At 44.5% G+C, this 23,679-nt stretch overlaps 1 protein-coding gene and 1 pseudogene across 1 annotated transcript in view; one reads left to right on the top strand and one right to left on the bottom strand.

Annotated features, from left to right (window-relative positions):
• Positions 1 to 16,273, top strand: part of LOC129818502 (ras-like protein family member 10B) — a 23,027-nt gene extending 6,754 nt beyond the window's left edge. The window contains exons 3-4 of the mRNA XM_055874456.1: positions 1,096 to 1,220; positions 10,279 to 16,273. Of these exons, the coding sequence (XP_055730431.1) occupies positions 1,096 to 1,220; positions 10,279 to 10,549 (396 nt within the window). The 3' untranslated portion in view covers positions 10,550 to 16,273. The remainder of the gene's footprint in view (positions 1 to 1,095; positions 1,221 to 10,278) is intronic.
• The window catches only part of LOC129867053 (GAS2-like protein 2A), a 24,332-nt pseudogene continuing 12,045 nt past the window's right edge, over positions 11,393 to 23,679 (bottom strand).

Genomic DNA, 23,679 nt, shown 5'->3' with positions numbered 1-23,679 from the left:
ACTGTCGTGCCATTCATCCACCACCTCATATTTCAGCATGATAATGCACGGCCCCATGTCACAATGATCTGTACACAATTCCTGAAAACGGAAAATATCTCAGTTCTTCCTTGGCCTGCATACTCATTAGTCATGTCACCAATTGAGCATTTATGGGATGCTCTGGATTGACATGTATGTTGGCGTGTTCCAGTTCCCGCCAATATTCAGCAACTTTGCACAGCCATTGATGAGTGGGACAACATTCCACAGGCCACAATCAACAGCCTGATCAACACGCACATACAGCTAACATTAGCAAGCTAGCTAACATTAGTCACATAGCTATAATTTGTAACATATCATACATTTAGCACATTTGTTACAGATTGTATGCTTCGCAAATTCGCCAAATTCGTAACTTATAACACATTTTGAAAATGTGTAACTTATTGTATGTTTTGCAATTTCGTAACATATAATATGAATTGTAATTCGTAAACATATCATACGAAATGGAGTGACCCGGATTTACGTACAGAATAATACGAAATGCTCTGAGACCAGGTTGATTTATATAGTAATCAGTGTTTCATTTGCACTGTGGAGGTGCTTGATGTGTTTTTGAAAAGCTATCCAAGGCAAGCCCTAGCTTGCAAACAATATTTCTCACAGCGAGGAGCCAATAATAAAGCAGAAATTCAATTACAAAAAGTTTGAATTCAATAAGAGACCAGATTGTGTTCTGGTCATATTGATCAGACAGTAAGCTATGTTGCAAGTCATTTAAACAAATGAACTAGACTAATATCATTCTCAAAAGCTGTGTGTGTGTGTGTGTGTGCGTGCATGAGTGTGTACAGAATAGGTGAAAACTATTGGTCTCCATGCATTTATTTAAAATAAAATTCTCAGCCAAATTAAACATTAATAAACAGTGCTATCAGACTTTTACTAGACAAAAGGAAGGTTGATTTGTGTTGCTTCGTAATGAGAGATCTCCCTATGTCTTCTCTCCTCCCCTTTCTATTCATGCTAAAATGTTATTTTAGCAATTTTTCTTCTCCTTTCTTCACTATCTGTTCTGTTCTTTCTATTCTTCCCTCCCTCCTCCAGGAGTGGACAGACACCTGCTGCAGAGGAATCCGCAGCGCTCACGTCTACATCCTGGTCTATGACATCTGCTGCTTCGACAGCTTCGAATACGTCAAGACTATGCGCCAGCAGATCCTAGAGACCAGGTGAGGACACGGCCTGCATGACAAATAGGGACCAGCTCCAGCTGGCACCGGTTCTTTGAACAGACGTAATTACGGCTTGCTATGCAATCAGGAGCCCCCACCGCCACACGCACAGAGAACATTTGTTTAACATTTGGACTGAAATCAACATGAGTGGCTCAGACTGCCATGGTCAAGTGTCTTCATAATCACTTTGGCTTCTCTTCACAATTCCTCTATTGTCTTTTTGCTCTTTTGTGTGTTCTTTTGAATTCGGTATCCTATGGATGTTGCTGGAAGCGAATGGCAGTGTGGAGTGGTGTGATGAAAACAGTTTTAACAACACCCACTCTACAGACACTCACAATATACACTAGACACTCAGCAGACATTCACTCACTTGTTACAACAATAGTCTTTCACAGTGGTTATCTTACCATAATAATATAAGTTGAGTCACAGTCTGAAAGAACCATTTTATTTCACCTTTATTTAACGAGGTAGGCTAGTTGAGAACAAGTTCTCATATACAACTGCGACCTAAAGCAAAGCAGTGCAACACAGACAACAGAGTTACTCATGGAATAAATAAACATACAGTCAATAATACAATAGAATAAGTCTATATACAGTGTGCGCAAATGAGGTAGGATAAGGAAGGTAAGGCAATAAATAGGCCAAAGTGGTGAAATAATTACAATATAGCAATTAAACACATAGATGTGCAGAAGATGAGTGTGCAAGTAGAGATACTGGTGTGCAAAGGAGCAAAATAAATCAAATAACATTATGGGGATGAGGTAGTTGGATGGACTATTTACAGATGGGCTATGTACAGGTGCAGTGATCTGTGAGCTGCCCTGACAGCTGGTGCTTAAAGTTAGTGAGGGAGATATGAGTCTCCAGCTTCAGAGATTTTTGCAGTTCGTTCCAGTCATTGGCAGCAGAGAACTGGAAGGAAATGTGGCCAAAGTAGGAATTGGCTTTGGGGGTGACCAGTGACATATACCTGCTGGAGCGCGTGCTACGGGTGGGTGCTGCTATGGTGACCAGTGAGCTGAGATAAGGCGGGGCTTTACCTAGCAAGGACTTATAGATGACCTGGAGCCAGTGGGTTTGGTGATGAATATGAAGCGAGAGCCAGCCAACGAGAGCATACAGATCGCAGTGGTGGGTAGTATATGGGGCTTTGGTGACAAAACGGATGGCACTGTGATAGACTGCATCCAATTTGCTGAGTAGAGTGTTGGAGGCTATTTTGTAAATGACATCGCCGAAGTCAAGGATCAGTAGGATAGTCCGTTTTATGAGGGTATGTTTGGCAGCATGAGGGAAGGATGCTTTGCTGCGAAATAGGAAGCCGATTCTAGATTTAATTTTCGGTTGGAGATGCTTAATGTGAGTCTGGAAGGAGAGTTTACAGGCTAACCAGACCCCTAGGTATTTGTAGAAGTTCCGGATAGCGTTGAACAACAACATTGATGTATACGCTGATTCGGTGAGCGAGTTTATTAGCAAGTGCATCGGTGATGTTGTACCCACGGCGACAATTAAAACCTTCCCCAACCAGAAACTGTGGATTGATGGCAGCATTCGTGCAAAACTGAAAGCGCGAACCACTGCTTTTAATCAGGGCAAGGCGACCGGAAACATGACCGAATACAAACAGTGTAGCTATTCCCTCCGCGTGTCAGTATAGAGGCAAAGTAGAGTCGCAATTTAACGGCTCAGACACGAGAGGTATGTGGCAGGGTCTACAGTCAATTGACTGTAGACCCTGCCACATGCCTCTTGTGTCTGAGCTGTTGAATTGCGACTCGATTTTGTCTCTGTACTGGGACTTAGCCTGTTTGATTGCCTTGCGGAGAGAATAGCTACACTGTTTGTATTCGGTCATGCTTCCGGTCACCTTGCCCTGGTTAAAAGCAGTGGTTCGCGCTTTCAGTTTCACGCGAATGCTGCCGTCAATCCACGGTTTCTGGTTTGGGAATGTTTTAATCGTTGCTGTGGGTACGACATCGTCAATGCACTTCCTAATGAACTCGCTCACCGAATCAGCATATTCGTCAATATTGTTGTTGGACGCAATGCGGAACATATTCCAATCCGCGTGATCGAAGCAGTCTTGAAGCGTGGAATCAGATTGGTCGGACCAGCGTTGAACAGACCTGAGCGCGGGAGCTTGTTGTTTTAGTTTCTGTTTGTAGGCTGGAATCAACAAAATGGAGTCGTGGTCAGCTTTTCCGAAAGGGGGGCGGGGGAGGGCCTTATATGCGTCGCGGAAATTAGTATAACAATGATCTAGGGTTTTTCCAGCCCTGGTAGCACAATCGATATGCTGATAGAATTTAGGGAGTTTTGTTTTTAGATTAGCCTTGTTAAAATCCCCAGCTACGATGAATGCAGCCTCAGGGTGTGTGGTTTCCAGTTTACAAAGAGTCAGATAAAGTTCGTTCAGGGCCATCGATGTGTCTGCTTGGGGGGGAATATATACGGCTGTGATTATGATCGAAGAGAATTCCCTTGGTAGATAATGCGGTCAACATTTGATTGTGAGGAGTTCTAGATCAGGTGAACAGAATGACTTGAGTTCCTGTGTGTTGTTATGATGATCACACCACGTCTCGTTAATCATAAGGCATACCCCCCCGCCCCTCTTCTTACCAGAAAGATGTTTGTTTCTGTCGGCGCGATGCATGAAGAAACCAGCTGGCTGCACCGACTCCGTTAGCGTCTCTTGAGTTAGCCATGTTTCCGTGAAGCAGACCACGTTGCAATCCCTGATGTCTCTCTGGAATGCTACCCGTGCTCGGATTTCATCAACCTTATTGTCAAGAGACTGGACATTGGCGAGTAGTATGCTAGGGAGTGGAGCGCGATGTGCCCGTCTCCGAAGCCTGACCAAGAGACCGCTACGTTTGCCCCTTTTACGGCGTCGCATAGGGTCCCCGGCTGGGATCAGATCCATTGTATTGGGTGGAAGGCAAAACACTGGATCCGTTTCGGGAAAGTCATATTCCTGGTTATAACGATGGTGAGTTGACGTTAATCGTATATTCAGTAGTTCCTCCCGACTGTATGTAATGAAACCTAAGATTACCTGGGGTACCGATGTAAGAAATAACACATAAAAAAACAAAATACTGCATATTTTCCAAGGAACGCGAAGCGAGGCGGCCATCTCGGTCGGCGCCATCTTCAACCTCAGGAAGCTGAAGAAATGTGGCTTGTCACCAAAAACACTCACAAACATTGACAGATGCACAATCGAGCGCATCCTGTTGGGCTGTATCACCGCCTGGTACGGCAACTGCTCCGCCTACAACCGCAAGGCTCTCCAGAGGGTAGTGAGGTCTGCACACCGCATCATCGGGGGCAAATTACCTGCCCTCCAGGACACCTACACCACCCGATGTCACAGGAAGGCCAAAAAGATCATCAAGGACAACAACCACCCGAGCCACTGCCTGTTCACCCCTCATCCAAAAGGTGAGGTCAGTAAAGGTGCATCAAAGCTGGGACCAAGAGACTGAAAATCAGCTTCTATCTCAAGGCCATCAGACTGTTAAACAGCCATCACTAACATTGAGTGGCTGCTGCCAACATACTGACTCAAATCTCAAGCCACTTTAATAATTAAAAATTGGATGTAATAAATGTATCAGTCAATTTAAACAATGCCACTTTCTATAATGTTTACATACCCTACATTACTCATCTCATATGTATATACTGTACTCTATACCATCTACTGCATCTTGCCTACGCAGTTCGGCCATCGCTCATCCATATATTTATATGTACATATTCTTATTCAATCCTTTACACTTGTGTTTAAGGTAGTTGTTGTGAAATTGTTAGAATACTTGTTAGTTATTACTGCATGGTCGGAACTAGAATCACATTTCGCTACACTCGCATTAACATCTGCTAACCATGTGTATGTGACCAATAACATTTGATTTGATGTCCACATATTCTAAGTCAGAACCATCCAGAGTAGTGATGCTGGATTGGCGGGCAGGTGCTGGTAGCGATCGGTTGAAGAGCATGCATTTAGTTCTACTTGCATTTAAGAGCAGTTGGAGGCCACGGAAGGAGTTGTATGGCATTGAAGCTCGCCTGAAGGTTAGTTAACACAGTGGCCAAAGAAGGGCCAGAAGTATACAGAATGGTTTTGTCTGTGTAGAGGTGGATCAGAGAATCACCAGCAGCAAGAGCAACATCATTGATGTATACAGAGAAAAGAGTCGGCGCGAGAATTGAACCTTGTGGCACCCCCATAGAGACTGCCAGAGGACCGGACAACAGGCCCTCCGATTTGACACACTGAACTCTATCAGAGAAGTAGTTGGTGAACCAGGTGAGGCAGTCAATTGAGAAACCAAGGCTGTTGAGTCTGCCGATAAGAATGTGGTGATTGACAGAGTCGAAAGCCTTGGCCCGGTCTATGAATACAGCTGCACAGTTGTCTCTTATCGATGGAGGTTATGATATCGTTTAGGACCTTGAGCGTGGCTGAGGTGCACCCATGACCAGCTCGGAAACCAGATTGCGTAGCAGAGAAGGTACGGTGGGATTCGAAATGGTTGGTGATCTGTTTGTTAACTTGGCTTTCGAAGACCTTAGGAAGGCAGGGTAGGATAGATATAGGTCTGTAGCAGTTTGGGTCTAGAGTGTCTCCCCCTTTGAAGAGGGGGATGACCGTGGCAGCTTTCCAATCTTTGGGGATCTCAGACGATACGAAAGAGACTTTGAATAGGCTAGTAATAGGGGTTGCAACAATTTCGGCTGATAATTTTAGAAAGAAAGGGTCCAGATTGTCTAGCCCTGCGGATTTGTAGGGGTCCAGATTTTGCAGCTCTTTCAGAACATCAGCTATTTGGATTTGGGTGAAGGAGAAATGGTGGAGGCTTGGGCAAGTTGCTGTGGGGGGGTGCAGGGCTGTTGACCAGGGTAGGGGTTGCCAGGTGGGAAGCATGGCCAGCCGTAGATAAATGCTTATTGACATTCTAAATTATCGTGGATTTATCGGTGGTGACAGTGTTTCCTAGCCTCAGTGCAGTGGGCAGCTGGGAGGAGGTGCTCTTATTCTCCATGGACTTTACAGTGTCCCAGAACCTTTTGGAGTTTGTGCTGCGGGATGCAAATTTCTGTGTGAAAAAGCTAGCCTTTGCTTTCCTAACTGCCTGTGTATATTGGTTCCTAACTTCCATGAAAAGTTGCATATCGCGGGGGCTATTTGATGCTAATGCAGTAAGCCACAGGATGTTTTGTGCTGGTCAAGTATCTGTTCCTGGATCTACATTTTTTGAATGGGGCATGCTTATTTAAGATTGTGAGGAAAGCACTTTTTTATAGAATAACCAGGCATCTTCTATTGACGGAATGAGGTCAATATCCTTCCAGGTTACCCGGGCCAGGTCGATTAGAAAGGCCTGCTCGCTGAAGTGTTTTAGGGAGCGTTTGACAGTGATGAGGGGTGGTCATTTGACCGCAGACCCATTACGGACGCAAGCAATGAGGCAGTGATCGCTGAGATCCTGGTTGAAGACAGCAGAGGTGTATTTGTAGGGCAGGTTGGTTAGGATGATATCTATGAGGTTACCTGTGTTTATGGATTTGGGGTTGTACCTGGTAGGTTCATTGATCATTTGTGTGAGATCGAGGACATCAAGCTTAGATTGTAGGATGGCCAGGGTGTTAAGCATGTCCCAGTTTAGGTCACCTAACAGCACAAACTTTGAAGGTAGATGGGCGGCAATCAAGTCACATATGGTGTCGAGGGCACAGCTGGGGGCAGAAGGTGGTCTATAGCAAGCGGCAACGGTGAGAGACTTGTTTCTGGAATGGTGGCTTTTTAAAAGTAGAAGCTCAAATTGTTTGGGCACAGACCTGGATAATAAGACAGAACTCTGCAGGCTAACTCCACTCACTTTGGCAGTTCTATCTTGTCGGAAAATGTTAGTTAGAGATGGAAATTTCAGGGGTTTTTGTGTCCTTCCTAAGCCAGGATTCAGACATGGCCAGCTCGGCTAGGACACCAGGGTTGGCAGAGTGTGCTAAAGCAGTGAATAAAACAAACTTAGGGAGGAGGCTTTTAATGTTAACATGCAAGAAACCTAGGCTATTACGGTTACAGAAGTCAACAAATGAGAGCGCCTGGGGAATGGGAGTGGAGCTAGGCACTACAGGGCCTGGATTAACCTCCACATCACCAGAGGAGCAGAGGAGGAGTAGGATAAGGGTACAGCTAAACGCTATAAGAACTGGTCGTCTAGTATGTTCGGAACAGAGAGTAAAAGGAGCAGGTTTCTGGGCGCCGTATAATAGATTCAATGCATGTACAGACAAAGGTATGGTAGGATGTAAATACAGTGGAGGTAAACCTAGGCATTGAGTAACGATGAGAGAGGTATTGTCTCTAGAGACATCAATTAAACCAGGTGAGGTCACCGCATGTGTGGGAGGTGGGACAAGAGGGTTAGCTGAGGCATATTGAGCAGGGCTGGAGACTCTACAGTGAAATAAGACAATAATCACTAACCAAAACAGCAATGGACAAGGCATATTGACATTAGAGAGAGGCGTGCGTTGCCGATTGATCATAGGGTCCAGTGAGTAGCTGGGCGGGCTGGAGACACGGCAATTCAGACAGCTAGCGGGCCGGGGCTAGCAGAAGGGCTTTAGAGGGACGTCGCGACAGAAGAAGTCTGTTGTAGCCCCCTCGTGCGGTTACGTCGGCAGACCAGTCGTGATGGATCAGCAGGGGTCCGTGTAGTAAAAAGGGTCCAGTCCAATTGGAAAAATAGGTATAGTAGCCAAGAAATTTGCTGATGGACCTCTTCAGCTAACAGTCCGGGATGCTTTAGACAGCTAGCGGGCCGCGGCTAGCAGATGGGCATTCAGGGGACGTCGCGACGGAGGAGCCTGTTGAAAAAAACCCTCGGGCGGATTACGTCGGTAGTCCAGTCGTGATGGATCGGCGAGGCACCGTATCGGCAATAAAAGGGGTCAAGGTCAATTGGCAAAATAGGTTTTGTAGCCCAAGGAGTGGCTGATGGACCTCTTCAGCTAGCCGGGAGATGGGCCTAGCATAGGCTAGCTCCAGGCTAATTGGTGCTTGCTTCGGGACAGAGATGTTAGCCAGGAGAAGCCAATCGGTTAGCAGCTAGCAAGGTGCAATGATCCAGGTGAAGAGGTTCAGAGCTTGCGGTAGGAATCTGGAGATATGGAGAAAAATAAGTCCGATAAGCTCTGGGTTGAATCGTGCTGTGCAGACTGGCAGGAGTTGTCCGGGCTAAAGGTTAGCTGATGATCGCTAGCAGTGGCTAGCTGACTACTAGCTAGTAGCTAGTTAGCTGGCTAGCTGCTGTTGGGGTTCCGGTTATAAAGTAAAGAAAATAGCAAAACCATACCACATTGGGTGAGGCGGTTGCAGGAAAGTATGTTGAAGTTGGAGTTAAGAAAAATATAAAAAATGTATGCGAAGAAAACAGATATATAAAGATATATACACAGGACATGACAAGATGAAAACAAAGACGCCTGACTGCTACGCCATCTTGGAATTCAAACTGCTATTGTAAAAAAGACCTTGTAATATCTAACGTAGTATAAATTAGTTGTAATTCTTCATAACACACCATGGTGAAAATGTATCAAGGCATATGAGTTATTGTAGATTTGGCCTAACCAATCCTCTCGGCCTCAGTTATTGGAAAGTCAATAACGCTTCCTTTTGAATTTGCAAATCGTATCACCTTCGTGGCACTGGGATGTCAAAGTGGACGTCTCAGCTGTTCCAGAGGTGACCGTAGGGTCAGGGTGACGGTTACCTGTCATTGGCAGCAGTGATGGATATGAGGTGTAGTTGTCCCATCAGCCTTGTTGCCTGCTGTCACATGGTGTGTGAGCATGAGGCCTTCAGTTAAAGCCCACTCTGACAGCGCCACATTGCCAAGGCTACACAGAGGCTAATGGTGTCAGTGACAGCTCCTGTCACAGCCATTCATCTCCCAGTCATCCATTTATGACGTGGGCTCACCCAGTTATTACGCACAAATCATTTGATTTCCATGCTAAAGGTTTAGCAGTGCATGCTTGTAAAATCAACGTTTGGAGCAGTAGGCTATATTCTTTTGAAATCAATACGAGAAGCAGAGTGGACAATCTCCCTCCATTGTCCTTTGCACATATTGTGGTCCCACACCATCATGTTGTTCATACTGTTAAAATTGCACCTTTTGCTTTTAAGGAACTGACAGCTTAGGAAAAGGTATTTATTTCCTAGAAAAGAGGGAACTATCATATGGAAGAGACAAAAGCTGAATGCAGAGTCTTGGGAATGGGGAGAGGAGAGTGACACCCTGGGATACCAGGGAGAGCCCGGTGACAGCTTGTCAGTAAGATTCCAGACAAAGCCAGGCGCTGTAGACAGAACAAATGCATTAACCAAGCCCAGTGGAGCAGTGAAGGAGAGACGGGGAATTACAGTCAGCCACAACATAGAATAGAAAAAAACACACACAATGAACACTCACCTCAGAAACCCAAGGTTTCAAACTTCCTCTGTAGGAGCTACCAGCATATTACTTTGACAAGATGGGGATCTGTGGGATTTTAAACCTTCCCTCGACTATAACTCAAGGTTTCTGTCAAGGTGTACTTTCATTAGTAAATTTGCGGAATTAAGAAAAGCCCTTGTTGAAAATGTCTGCGTTTTTAGTCATGAATATGTCCAAACAGAAACAGCCCTTTATCCTCTCCTTACGAAGAGTCAATTTTGGCCAGGGTTAACAGGGCAGGGGATTTGATAACTCGGCTTTAATAGCATCAACTATAACATCATAAAAACCCCTCAGGATATTTTTCTCAGATATATCTTGACTGGGTGTGAAGGTTAAAATCTTGGGGTACAAACCTGTGTCAGTCATAGCTAAGCCTTGCTTTTATGTTATGCTGTTTTTTTGTTTAAATGACTACAGAAAAGGACCCAGTGTGTGTGCCTGTCTTTAGCTGACCACAGGTGTTTAACCTCTCATTCTCACTGTTTTTGTCTCTCTTTTCATTTCTCCAGGGTGGTGGGCACAGGCGACACGCCTATCCTGATTGTGGGAAACAAACGGGACCTGCAGTGGGGGCGTGTCATCCCCCGCCATAACGTGTCCGACCTGGTTAGGAAGAACTGGAAGTGCGGCTACGTGGAGTGTTCAGCTAAGTACAACTGGCACGTGCTGCTGCTGTTCGGGGAGGCTATGCGCAGTGTGGTCTGTGCCCACTGCAAACACGTCCATGCCACCATTCGCTTTCAACGGGCACTGAGGAACGAACGCTGCACCCTCATGTGATTTACTCAGTGATGGTGGATGGGCACCGGAGTGGCATTGAGGGCCATTGGTACAATAAACCTCCTTAGGAACAGCTGAGAACTATTGATGACCATGTTTCTGCCCAATGTGAAACTACAGTATTAAACACCCCTCTGTTTTGCTGCTGATATATGACATACTTGATCAGATGGAGAGTACTACCCTATCCATCTTTGTAAAGTGTCTTTGATCTTTTCTTGACTTGGAGGCAGTTAAACCAACCAAAACCCGTGGCTGTACAATTTTGAACCCATCCAAGTGCACTAAAGAAACTTTCCAGCATCTGTTTGACTAACCTGGGCGTTGATCAATGTATGACATTGCTAATGTCAAAGCCCCCTTTGGAGTGGGACTGAGGCTGGCATCTGCTGATGTGGGGGCAGGCAGACGGATCCTTCCGTTCCTGGGGCTCAGTGCATTCTCTTTCTCTGCACTGAAATGTCTTGAAGGTGCACACTGAATGTAAAATCCTTAAAGGTAGCATTACGAATTCCGTACCCAACCACTCAAACAAAACAAGCACAAACAACGAACCCAACTGTCATTCAATTTAAGCCAATCGCAAAAGACCCTCTCCTTCATGCCTTCGGAAACCAAAACAAACAACCATAAGGACACAGTGTCCCACAGTGTTTAATCTTCTAATAGCTTACTAAACACTGACCGTCCTTACCAGAGAACTGTCTGTTTCATTTACTGAGGACACATCACTTTTTACCTCAGGGTTTCTAGTCCTTGGCGAAGGTTTAAACAAGCCTAGTGAATTTCAAAGAGGATGGTGATATGTTATTTGGAGTAATATCACCAAATCCAATCCAACTTTTACGCTCCAACCGCAAACACAACCTTGTACATCGTAAATCTACAATTGTAGATTCACATAAGGGTTTTTAACACAATATGTGACAAAATACTTCTGTAAGGCACTGGATGTATTGTATATAAAGTGGTATTAATTGTTTTCTCAACAATCTACACAACATATTCCATTGTCAAAGTGGAAGATAAATAAAAATGTACAACTAAAATAGTCATTGCATAAGTATTCAGCCCCTTTGTTTAGGCAAGCCTAAATTAGTTCAGGAGTAACATTTGGCTTAACAAATCACAAGAATTTTTAATGACTAACCCTTCGTCTGTCCTCCATATATACAACAAGGTCCCTCAGTCAAATGGGTAACAATAACAAATCAGACATTGAATATCTCTTTAAGCATGGTCAAGTTAATAATTATGCTGTGGATTATGTATTAAACCACCCAGACTCATCAAAGAGACAGTTATCCTTCTGAACTGGGCCACAGGACAGGAATGAAACTGCTCATGAGGCCATTGGGGATTTTAAAACAGCTACAGAGATCAATGGCTGTCATGGGAGAACACTGAGGATGGCTCAACAACATGACCTAAATGACAGTGAAAAGAAGAATTCAAATATACAGAATAAAAACATTCCAAAACATGCAACAATGCACTAAAGCAATACTGGAAAAAACAGGAAAGGAATACACTTTTGCCCTAAATGCAAAGCTTTACGTTTGGGTCAAATCCATCACAACACATCACTAAGTAACTCCCTCCTTATTTTCAAGCATGGTGGTGGCTGCAACATTGTATGGGTATGCTTAACATCGGCAAATACTGGGGAGTTTTTCAGGATAAAAAGAAACGGGATGGAGTGTGTTTGCACAGGCAAAATCCTAGACAAAAACCTGCTTCGGGGCCTCACAAGTGGCGCAGTGGTCTAAGGCACTGCATTGCAGTGTTGCGGCGTCACTACAGCCTGGGGTTCGATCCCAGGCTCTGTCACAACCGGCCGTGACTGGGAGTCCCATAGGGCGGCTCACAATTGGCCTAGTGTCGTCCGGGTTAGGAGAGGGTTTGGCTAGGGGGGCTTTATTCATCGTTCATCATGCTCTAGCGACTCCTTGTTGGCGGGCCGGGCAGCTGCAGGCTGACTTTGGTCGTCAGTTGAACAGTGTTTCCTCCGACACATTGGTGCAGCTGGCTTCCGGGTTAAGCGAGCGGGTGCTAAGAAGTGCAGCTTGGCAGATCATGTTCCGGAGGACGCATGACTCGACCTTCGCCTCCTCCGAGCCCGTTGGGGAGTTGACGTATTGAGATAAGATCGTAATCACGAAATTCTACCTGCTTCAGTCTGCTTTACACCAGGCATTAGGAGAGGAATTCCCCTTCCAGTGGGACAATAACCTACAACACAGGGCCAAATCTACACTGGAGTTGCTTACCAAGAAGACAGTGAATATTCCTAAGTGGCCAAGTTTCAGTTTTAATTTAGGGCCTAGATTCAATCAGATCAAGCGTTAACCGGTGATAGCAGACACCTGCATAGCGGATGTATTGGCGATGTCAGAGGTGGAACTATTTTGGAGCATTCAAATCTGAGTAGCTGCTCTTGCAATCATTGTCACTGAAGACATATCCTCCGAGAAAGTGTAGGCTATATAGAAATTTTTATGCTCAAATTGAAAAATGATTAAACAAAATAATCAGGATTTCTATTATCCTAATTGAGGTGTAGATTACATCTCACATACCAGTGTTCCAACTTGTAAACAAGCGTTACGAATCCCTTTGGCCTGACAATCTAGGGGGGATGGTAATGGGACCCGTAACATAACTCATGCAAATTATAGTAGTGACAAAGTAAGAGTGAGAACAAAATAACCACGACAACTAATATCTACCATCAAACACTCAGTTTTTTTTTACAAACACACAGTAATGGGGGGAGCAGGAAAAAGGGGCTGAGCTGGACCCAAGGAATGAAACAATAAGCATCCAAAAACACCTAAGTTAGACTAGCCTATTTCAACACAAGAGATCTACAAACATATGGCATTTACAGAGAGATTGAGCTCTAGAGAACACAACTGACAGGGTTTTTAAACCAAGGGAAAGGGACTGTGATTGGGTAGGAGAAAAGGAGCAGGTGTCTTCTGATTAGCGACTGATTGATGACTGATTGGGGAATGATGATGGTCACCTGTGAGTAGGGGAGAAGGAGAGAAAAGAAATACACAGGATACACACAGAATACTTGTATCCGTAACAACAAGGCTGCATGGGATTTCTGTTAATGCCACTCCATGCAGCCAATGGCAATGTCCGCTTTAGGTATAATGCAGAGCCACTTGTGGATCTGACATCTCTAACGCAGTTCCACCGCCAACACCGTCAAAACAACCGCTATGTGGATGTCGGCTAAAGCAGATCTGATTGAATAGAGCCCTAAATCGGCTTGAAAATCTATGGCAAAACTTGAAAATTGCGGTCTCGACAGAATTTTGAAAAGAATAATGGGCAAATATTGCACAATCCAGGTGTGCAAAGTTCTTATAGAATTACCCAAGGAGACTCACAGCTGTAATCAATGCCAAAGGTGTTTCTAGCATGTAATGAATTAGGGAGTTGAATACTTATGCAACGACTATATTTTAATTATTACATTTTTATAAATACATTTTAATGCCACTTTGTAACACAATAAAATGTGAAGGAATCCAGTCTGAATACTTTTGCAAGGCACTTTGTACCTACAAACACAAGTCAAACCAAACCCCTGATACCAGCCTGTTAATAATGAGATAATGTAAAAAGAGGTCTAAATCTGTCACGAACGTCGTAGTGAGGAGACCAAAGCGCAGCGTGATGTGAATACATCTTCTTTTTAATAATGACGAACACTTAACAAACAATACAAAATGACCGCTATAACACTGAGTGCAAACATGCAACATCACATAGACAATCACCCACAAAACAAACTGGAAATGGCAACCTAAATAGGATCCCCAATCAGAGACAACGATAAACAGCTGCCTCTGATTGGGAACCAATCTAGGCCACCATAGACCTACATAATGCCTAGACTACACACACACACCTAGATATACCCAAAACCCTAGACAAGACAAAAACACACATACTACCCTCGTCACACCCTGACCTAACCAAAATAATAAAGAAAACAAAGATAACTAAGGTCAGGGCGTGACAAAATGTAATTAAATACTTTAGACAGTTGTTGCCAACATATCGGCCTGTTCAGGTTCTCTAAACTGCTAAATACAGCAATAAATACACATTCCCTGCTTGAATCCTGGCAACCTTTGATAAAAAAGTAAGCTCGAATTTGTTTTGGAATAAGGGGGGAATATAGGATACACTTGTTCCTAGAAGGTTGCATTCAATGAAAGGAGAATACTATTATGAAGAATACAATGCAGATACTAGCCTACCTGACTAGAACCACTTGTGTGTAAGACAGAGAGCGTTTGAGCGGAACAAGATTTGTGTAATACTATAAGAAGATTGCTTCATTATATTGACAAACTGCCAAACTGCCAGGTGGCATAAGTATTTGATCTGTGTCTGGGCAATCACATTGCATAAGGAGAGCCTCAAATGTCTATAACAGCCCTCGAAATCAGAACAGCACTGAACTACTGTCATGTCCTGTGATTTGAACGATCCTCTTCCTAAATATAAAATGACTTTATATACTGTATGCTGATGAGCTACCTGACTGTGTATGATTACAAAGATGAATATAAAATAGCACTGTGTTGATGTGAAGCTATAATTACGAAGTGCACAGACATCCTATTCGCCGCCCTTGCTGTCTCTGCCTGGCCGGTTCCCCTCTCTCCACTGGGATTCTCTGCCTCTAACCCTATTACAGGGGCTGAGTCACTGGCTTACTGGTGCTCTTTCATGCCGTCCCTAGGAGGGGTGCGTCACTTGAGTGGGTTGAGTTACTCACGTGATCTTCCTGTCTGGGTTGGCGCCCCCCTTTGGTTTGTGCTGTGGTGGAGATCTTTGTGGGCTATACTCGGGCTTGTCTCAGGATTGTAAGTTGGTGGTTGAAGATATCCCTCTAGTGGTGCGGGGGCTGTGCTTTGGCAAAGTGGGTGGGGTTATATCCTTCCTGTTTGGCCCTGTCCGGGGGTATTATCGGATGGGGCCACAGTGTCTCCTGACCCCTCCTGTCTCAGCCTCCAGTATTTATGCTGCAGTAGTTTATGTGTCGGGGGGCTGGGGTCAGTTGGTTATATCTGGAGTACTTCTCCTGTCTTATCCGGTGTCCTGTGTGAATTTAAGTATGCTCTCTCTAATTCTCTCCTTCTCTCTTTCTTTCTCTCTCTCGGAGGACCTGAGCCCTAGGACCATGCGTCAGGACTACCGGGAATGATGACTCCTTGCTGTCCCCAGTCCACCTGGCCTTGCTGCTGTTCCAGTTTCAACTGTTCTGCCTGCGACTATGGAACCCTGACCTGTCCACCGGACGTGCTACCTGTCCCAGACCTGCTGTTTTCAACTCTCTAGAGACCGCAGGAGCGGTAGAGATACTCTAATTATCGGCTATGAAAAGCCAACTGACATTTACTCCTGATTATTATTTGACCATGCTGGTCATTTATGAACATTTAAACATCTTGGCCATGTTCTGTTATAATCTCCACCCGGCACAGCCAGAAGAGGACTGGCCACCCCTCATAGCCTGGTTCCTCTCTAGGTTTCTTCCTAGGTTTTGGCCTTTCTAGGGAGTTTTTCCTAGCCACCGTGCTTCTACACCTGCATTGCTTGCTGTTTGGGGTTTTAGGCTGGGTTTCTGTACAGCACTTCGAGATATTAGCTGATGTACGAAGGGCTATATAAAATAAACTTAATTCGATTTGATTTTGGTCTGTTTCATGATTACGTCATAATAATTTTATACTCTACAGGTAGGTCTGTCTGGTTTATAATACATGCTAGAGAAACTCAACCGACTCAATAAGTCTCATAAAGACCACTGCCTTGAATTTACCCCACGGGTCATATTGACTTAGATACTTTTCCCTCTTCCACTGACTGTATCATATCTTACCATTCCAATAAAATCATTTATTTTCAGGATACCTGTTGAATTTCCCAAGGTCTCAATGAATGCCCCTTCCCATGAGAACCATTATGCTGGTATTGCGAAGTGGTGTCTAAAATATCAGTATTTTTATTTAATTAACTAGGTAAGTAAATTCTTATTTACAATGACGGCCTATGGGACTCCTAATCATGGCCGGTTGTGATGCAACCTGGAATCGAACCAGGGTCTGTAATGATGCCTCTATCACTGAGATGCAGTGTCTTAGAACGCTGTGCCACTAGGGAGCCCTGGAGTATTGTGATCTACTGGAGGGGTATATTGAACCTGGGGGCGTCACAAGGAAATAACCAGCAGTTGTGAATTAGAAGATGTTTAAATGCTGTATTCAAACTAATCAATTGTTCAACAAACTCAACACGTGCCTGTTTTGAGAAATGAAGTTGCTGAAAAAACGACTGAATTTGAGTTCAAGGTTACTGGATGCTGATCCCTGGTATGTCCCAGTATGTATTGTTCTTCCTTAGTACAGTTCATCCCAGTGTGTGTGTGTTTCGCTGGCCGGCCCCACAGACAGTGGCGGTAATTGAAGGAGTATTCCTAGTCAACTCAGAGGCGAGGAGCGTGACGCGAGAGCGAGCGGATGAGGAACAAGCACAGCTGCTTTAGTGCTACGGGCTTCAGCTTTGACAGGGATATTAATAGCTCCAGACTTGATGTTCCGAGCAGCATTTCGCCAGAGGGTTATTTATAAGTCTGCAGCCACAAAACTAAATACACAAAAGGTGACGAGGACAGCATCTGAGGTGAAGTGGAGCAATCAGAGGATGCTAAAGTAGCGACCCGCAGAACTGTTTAATGAGAGGGTCACTCCTGGGAGGCAGAGGTCAATTAAAAGAATAATGCCTTGAACGTTGATCAAAAACAATTACATTTTCAAAAATCTATTCAAAGTTAATTATCTGTGATTCAGCTCTTAAGACACACATACATCATGAATCTAAAACTTTCAAATCTTACATAAAAAATACATTAGCAAAAGAGTTTGTGGCTTCAGCCACCAAAGGTGTCCGATCTCATGCTGCGTGACTGTGTGCGAGGGTGTTGATGTCTATCTGTGTTTTTGAGAATGTGTGTGGATGTGTGTTTTCAGCCTTGTATCAATACTGGGTCTGTGGGTCTTGGTGAGATTCTCTGCTTATCTTCTGTGCTCTGATAGAACGGATCCTGGTGTAATGTGGGCAGCAGCTGTGAGACGCCTGACTGTGTCTGCCCGCTGCCTCTGTTTGTGTTTCTTTGTGAGCGGAGAGCTACTGGGAGTCAACATTGAAGTGGAAATCTGACCTCCAAATTTCCCTTACATATAAAATCACAGGGAATTTAATACATTCAGCTTTTGGAGAATAGAGGAGAATGGTGCTATTTTCTTTTGGAATAAAGGCAAATATGATTACCAGAGCATTGAAGAAATAGTGTTGTGTTTTGGGTTAAAATATTTTTATCACGCAATGGAGTGCAGTGCACACAGGATAAGTGAAACATTTTGAACTGAAACTGAGTATTATAATTGAAAACATTTCTATTTGTTGAGGTGAATGCTCCACTGAATGCTGATCATCTTTCACCACCACTCTGTGTGGTCTGATGCATCAAAAATGATGTAGTATACTATAGTACCTGTACAGTCGTGGCCAAAAGTTTTGAGAATGACACAAATATTAATTTCCACAAAGTTTGATGCTTCAGTGTCTTTAGATATTTTTGTCAGATGTTACTATGGAATACTGAAGTATAATTGCAAGCATTTCATAAGTGTCAAAGGCTTTTATTGACAACATGAAGTTGATGCAAAGAATCAATATTTGCAGTGTTGACCATTCTTTTTCTAGACCTCTGCAATCCACCCTGGCATGCTGTCAATTAACTTCTGGGCCACATCCTGACTGATGGCAGCCCATTCTTGCATAATCAATGCTTGGAGTTTGTCATAATTCGTGGGGTTTTGTTTGTCCACCCGCCTCTAGAGGATTGACCACAAGATCTCAATGGGATTAAGGTCTGGGGAGTTTCCTGGCCATGGACCCAAAATATCAATGTTTTGTTCCCCGAGCCACTTAGTTATCACTTTTGCCTTCATCATGCTGGAAAAGGCATTGTTCGTCACCAAACTGTTCCTGGATGGTTGGGAGAAGTTGCTCTCGGAGGATGTGTTGGTACCATTCTTTATTCATGTCTGTGTTCTTAGGCAAAATTGTGAGTGCGCCCACTCCCTTGGCTGAGAAGCAACCCCACACATGAATGATCTCAGGATGCTTTACTGTTGGCATGACACAGGACTGATGGTAGCGCTCACCTTGTCTTCTCCGGACAAGCTTTTTTCCGAATGCCCCAAACAATCGGAAAGGGGCGTCATCAGAGAAAATGACTTTACCCCAGTCCTCAGCAGTCCAATCCCTGTACCTTTTGCAGAATATCAGTCTGTCCCTGATGTTTTTCCTGGAGAGAAGTGGCTTCTTTGCTGCCCTTCTTGACACCAGGCCATCCTCCAAACGTCTTTGCCTCACTGTGCGTGCAGATGCACTCACACCTGCCTGCTGCCATTCCTGAGCAAGCTCTGTACTGGTGGTGCCCCGATCCCGCAGCTGAATCAACTTTAGGAGACGGTCCTGGCGCTTGCTGGACTTTCTTGGGCGCCCTGAAGCCTTCTTCACAACAATTGAACCGCTCTCCTTGAAGTTCTTGATGACCCGATAAATGGTTGATTTAGGTGCAATCTTACTGGCAGCAATATCCTTGCCTGTGAAGCCCTTTTTGTGCGAAGCAATGATGACGGCACGTGTTTCCTTGCAGGGAACCATGGCTGACAGAGGAAGAACAATGATTCCAAGCACCACCCTCCTTTTGAAGCTGTCTGTTATTCAAACTCAATCAGCATGACAGAGTGATCTCCAGCCGTGTCCTCGTCAACACTCACACCTGTGTTAACGAGAGAATCACTGACATGATGTCAGCTGGTCCTTTTGTGGCAGGGCTGAAATGCAGTGGAAATGTTTTTTGGGGATTCAGTTAATTTGCATGGCAAAGAGGGACTTTGCAATTAATTGCAGTTCATCTGATCACTCTTATTAACATTCTGGAGTATATGCAAACTGCCATAATACAAACAGAGGCAGCAGACTTTGTGAAAATTCATATTTTTGCCATTCTCAAAACTTTTGGCCACGACTGGACATTACCATCCAAAACGAGTAATTTTCCTTGAGTATTGCAATTGGCTATGGAAGTGAAATGTAAGGGGATAGACCCAGGGCTCCTGCTCCGGGTCCACTGCTGTCTCCTGTGTAGGCGTTTGGCACTGCCTTAGCCTCACCGTGGCCTCGTAGCCATGCCGCCTGTAGCTCTGATACCTTTCTGTGGAGCCCTGTCTGTCTGCCTGTAGTGGTGAGTTGTGTGTGTTGCTTGTCTATGTGTGTGTCCCTTCTGGACCCTCTGTAGGATATTGGGGTGGGGATCCACGTGGGCTTCCTGCCTAATCTGTAGTTGTGCCTGGGATGGACTCTGGGCCGAAGCTTCAGCTTGTAGATGGAGGGCACCCTCTCTGGTTTCTTCAAGGTCCTCTTCTGCCTGAAATAGCCTGTTGAAACCAAGAAAGGGTATTTGAGCCTGTTGCGATAGTGGCTCTGGAGTTCCTTGCAGGTGAAATGGCTTCTGTCACCCTTCACTTGCTGCTAATGCTAACTCCATTCCCAGAGTCAGGAGATGTTGTAGAATCAGTGGACAGCTCTTTGGACTCCACACTGGAGTCCAGAGAGGACCAGGAGCTGGTCACACAAGCTTTTGCCACATTGAGGTTTAAGTTTGAGTCCACCACCTCTGCGCTGCTGCATGTCTCTCTACTGGCTCTAGGGCTGCCACAGTGTGTTCACCCAGCTCTCCACATACACCTTCTCCAGCAGCCTCTTCCCTTTGGAGAGTTCAGCGATGACTACATCGAAGCTGGCCTCACCTGGATGTGTGACATTAGAGGCTGAGGTATGTGGAGATGGTTTGGACCCAGCTGGAACAGTAGCGAATCTACCATGGTCACTCTCAGGGACATTCTGAGTAGGTTCGTATTGACCGTTTTCCTTGCTGTCATCTAGGAGGTTGTGCCTGTATTCTGAGTCGACGCTGAGCTGCTAGAGGTTGGACAGGATCTCGTGCTCCAGACACTGGTACAGACTGGCTTCCCGGGCTGATGGTGGAGGGGTGAAAAGGTAAACACTGTCTATCGCTCCGTCTCCTGCCCTAAAGATTTTACCACATAGTTATGGATACTCAGGCTCTTCAAGTTTTGCCTCAGTGCTTTTGTGAGAAGCCTTGACCGGAAAGCCAAATGCATTCGGTCTCATCAGGTTCTGTATTCTCTTGTGGTTGGAGTTGCTGTTTATAGAGCTGTTGTGAAGGGTTGGTTGTGATGTCATAAGGGGTGGGTTTCTTATTTTGATCCCTCCTCAAGTTTCTCCCAATGGGTGTGAAGGGCCTGACTGGGTTCCCCATAAGATTGTTCACAGCATGTTTTGACTGGACAGAACGTGCAAATTATATCTGAGCTCTTTTGATGAGTATCACTTTCTTCAGGCTGCTGGATAGTGATGGTGGGTTTTTTGGGGCCGACAGGGGTACATCTGGCGGGCTGTAGCCTCTGACTGGTGTAGCGAACCTTGCCGTGTTGGGTTCTCCATGCATCTGGGGGGCAGAACTGGTTGGGGGTTCTGTGCTGTTGCCGCCCAATGTGGAGCTCTACCTGAGCTTAGAGGCAAACTGAGACTAGGTCCAGGTTGGAGTAAGAAGGTGAAACATAAGACAAAAATGACAAGGATTTGAGTGAAAGGACTTACTGGTGTCTCCAAGTGGCCACACCTCATTCAATGCACTTTTATGACTCAAATAGTCTTCATCTATAACGTTGCATTTTTTAGCTCTCCTAGCATTATAAATCGCAATCTAGGTCGGGTGGGCATAATTTGAAAGCTTGTTCTATTGCCAACATGACTAGTAGTTAAGATACAAAAAAACAACCTTAGTGTTAGGCAATTCAGAGAAACAGATCATAATTTGAGTGCGCATAGAAAGGAGTCATCCCACTATGCACAAACTGGTTAAATCAATGTTGTTTCAATGTAATTTGTCAACATATTGTGATATGGACAAATAATCAAAGTTAAAGAATAGGACTAAATCCCCAAAATATATACAAAATCATCCGTGGACCGCCAGTCGGGGAACCCTGGTATATGATATGAGTTTTATGATATGGAAATGTGAAGTGGACATTTGGACTCATGTATGTATGCCTTGGGTCTGCATGTTGATGTGATGTCATGCAATACAAAAATAGGAGTAGTGAAAATAAGATGGCTATGATATCACTGAAAATATGAGAATAGACAGACAGTCCGGACCGGATCAAATCTGAATCAATCATAAACATCTATTTTTGGGCCAAATCGAGGCAGGTACAGACGTCTGTGGATGTTGTTATCAAGGCTGGTCCGAACCAAACCACATTTGAACCAAACAGACATCTATAAGGTGGTCCGGAGGGGACCAGAAAACGATTTTGTGGACATTGAAATTAAGGTCAGGGCAGACGGACCAGATTTCAAGATCCATGGACGTTGGAGTTGGACGGTGCTCACTGGGTGTTATTGTGTTTTTCAGGCAATGGAAGATTTAACACAGGTCATGCATGATATCGTACATTGCTAGCTATACAGCACAGATATAGAGGAAATAGATTGGACATGAAGGCTCAACAGAAAAAATATCACAGATCTTAGTTATGGGCCCTTTGTACGATTGTGATATCTATCATAGTGACCGGGAGACCCATGAAGCGGCGCACAATTAGCCCAGCGTTGTCTGGGTTAGGGGAGGTTTTGGCTGGCTGGGATTTCCTTGTCCCATCGCGCTATAGCAACTCCTTGTGGCATGCCGGGTGCCTACAAGCTGACTTCGGTCGCCAGCTGGGTTGGCTTCCGCGTTAAGCGAGCAGAGTGTCAAGAAGCTTGGCTTAGCAGGGTCTTGTTTCGGAGGACGCATGGCTCTCGACCATCGCCTCTCCCGAGTCCGTAGGGAAGTTGTTGCGATGGGACAAGACTGTAACTAACAATTGGATATTAGGAAAAAGGGGTAAAAAAGTATAAAAATGTATTTATCAGCAAAGTCAGGGGGGAGGTCCTCTCAGTACGCTGAGTGTGCAGCTGGGCGTATTGTGAAGAGATTTGTTTTTGAATATGATGCGTGTTGTGGCAATTTCCTGTATTACCAAATGAGGAGAGTTTCAAACCACACACCAGTCAGAGTTATACTTAAATTTCATCTTTAATAATAATATGAGCTTTACCATAACCCTGTGACTTTCAACAATTCACTATCTATAATGAATTGTTGAGAGTCCCAACATAATGGCAACTGAGATCTTTTATAGCAAAGATACACCCCTCTCAACTTACATGACGAACCACAGATCTTTAGGAACTCTTCACAAAGGGCCTTTTACTTGAGAAAGGAGTATCCCATAGCCAGATAGCATTAGCTATAAATTATCGCTCAATTTGGTCTCTAAAACAAGGTTCTAATCTCGTTCCTGGTACTTAACAGTACCAAAACATTACCTCATCCAAGGCATAACTCAATTGTCTACTCTTATATACTCCTATCTCAAGTAAACCCCCTCTTCTCCACACTCCTGGACAAGCTCACTGAGGGGAGTGACTTGCGCACAGACATTGTGGAGCCAAGAGATAATTGGTCCCCCCTTAATTACACCATCCCTTCACATGGTTTAACAGATACATTCACATATGAAGACAATGTTCCATTCTGACCTCTCCCCTCTCTGGGCCCCAAGTGACTGAGCCCTAGCTGAGAAGGGAAAAGTGCAACTGCCAACAGTATAGTCCAAAGGGATACATTCTAATGACAAGTATCTCACATAAGCATATTATATAAATAAAACATCTTATTTATCTATGTTACCCAACTAATTCTGATTCATCCGCCACATGCGATATCCCCAGGTTGGGCCTGATCTGCTCTTGAAGAGACTGACTAATGGTGAGAGGAAACGTTCAGGATTTTTTCATTAGGAATTAGCAACTTGTTGACACGTCAATCAAATGTTATTTATAAAGCCCTTTTTACATCAACCGATGTCACAAAGTGCTAGACAGAAACC

This window comes from Salvelinus fontinalis, chromosome 2, assembly GCF_029448725.1.
Source record: "Salvelinus fontinalis isolate EN_2023a chromosome 2, ASM2944872v1, whole genome shotgun sequence".
NCBI classification, from domain to species: Eukaryota; Metazoa; Chordata; class Actinopteri; order Salmoniformes; family Salmonidae; genus Salvelinus; species Salvelinus fontinalis.
This window is presented reverse-complemented; position numbering and strand designations above follow the sequence as displayed.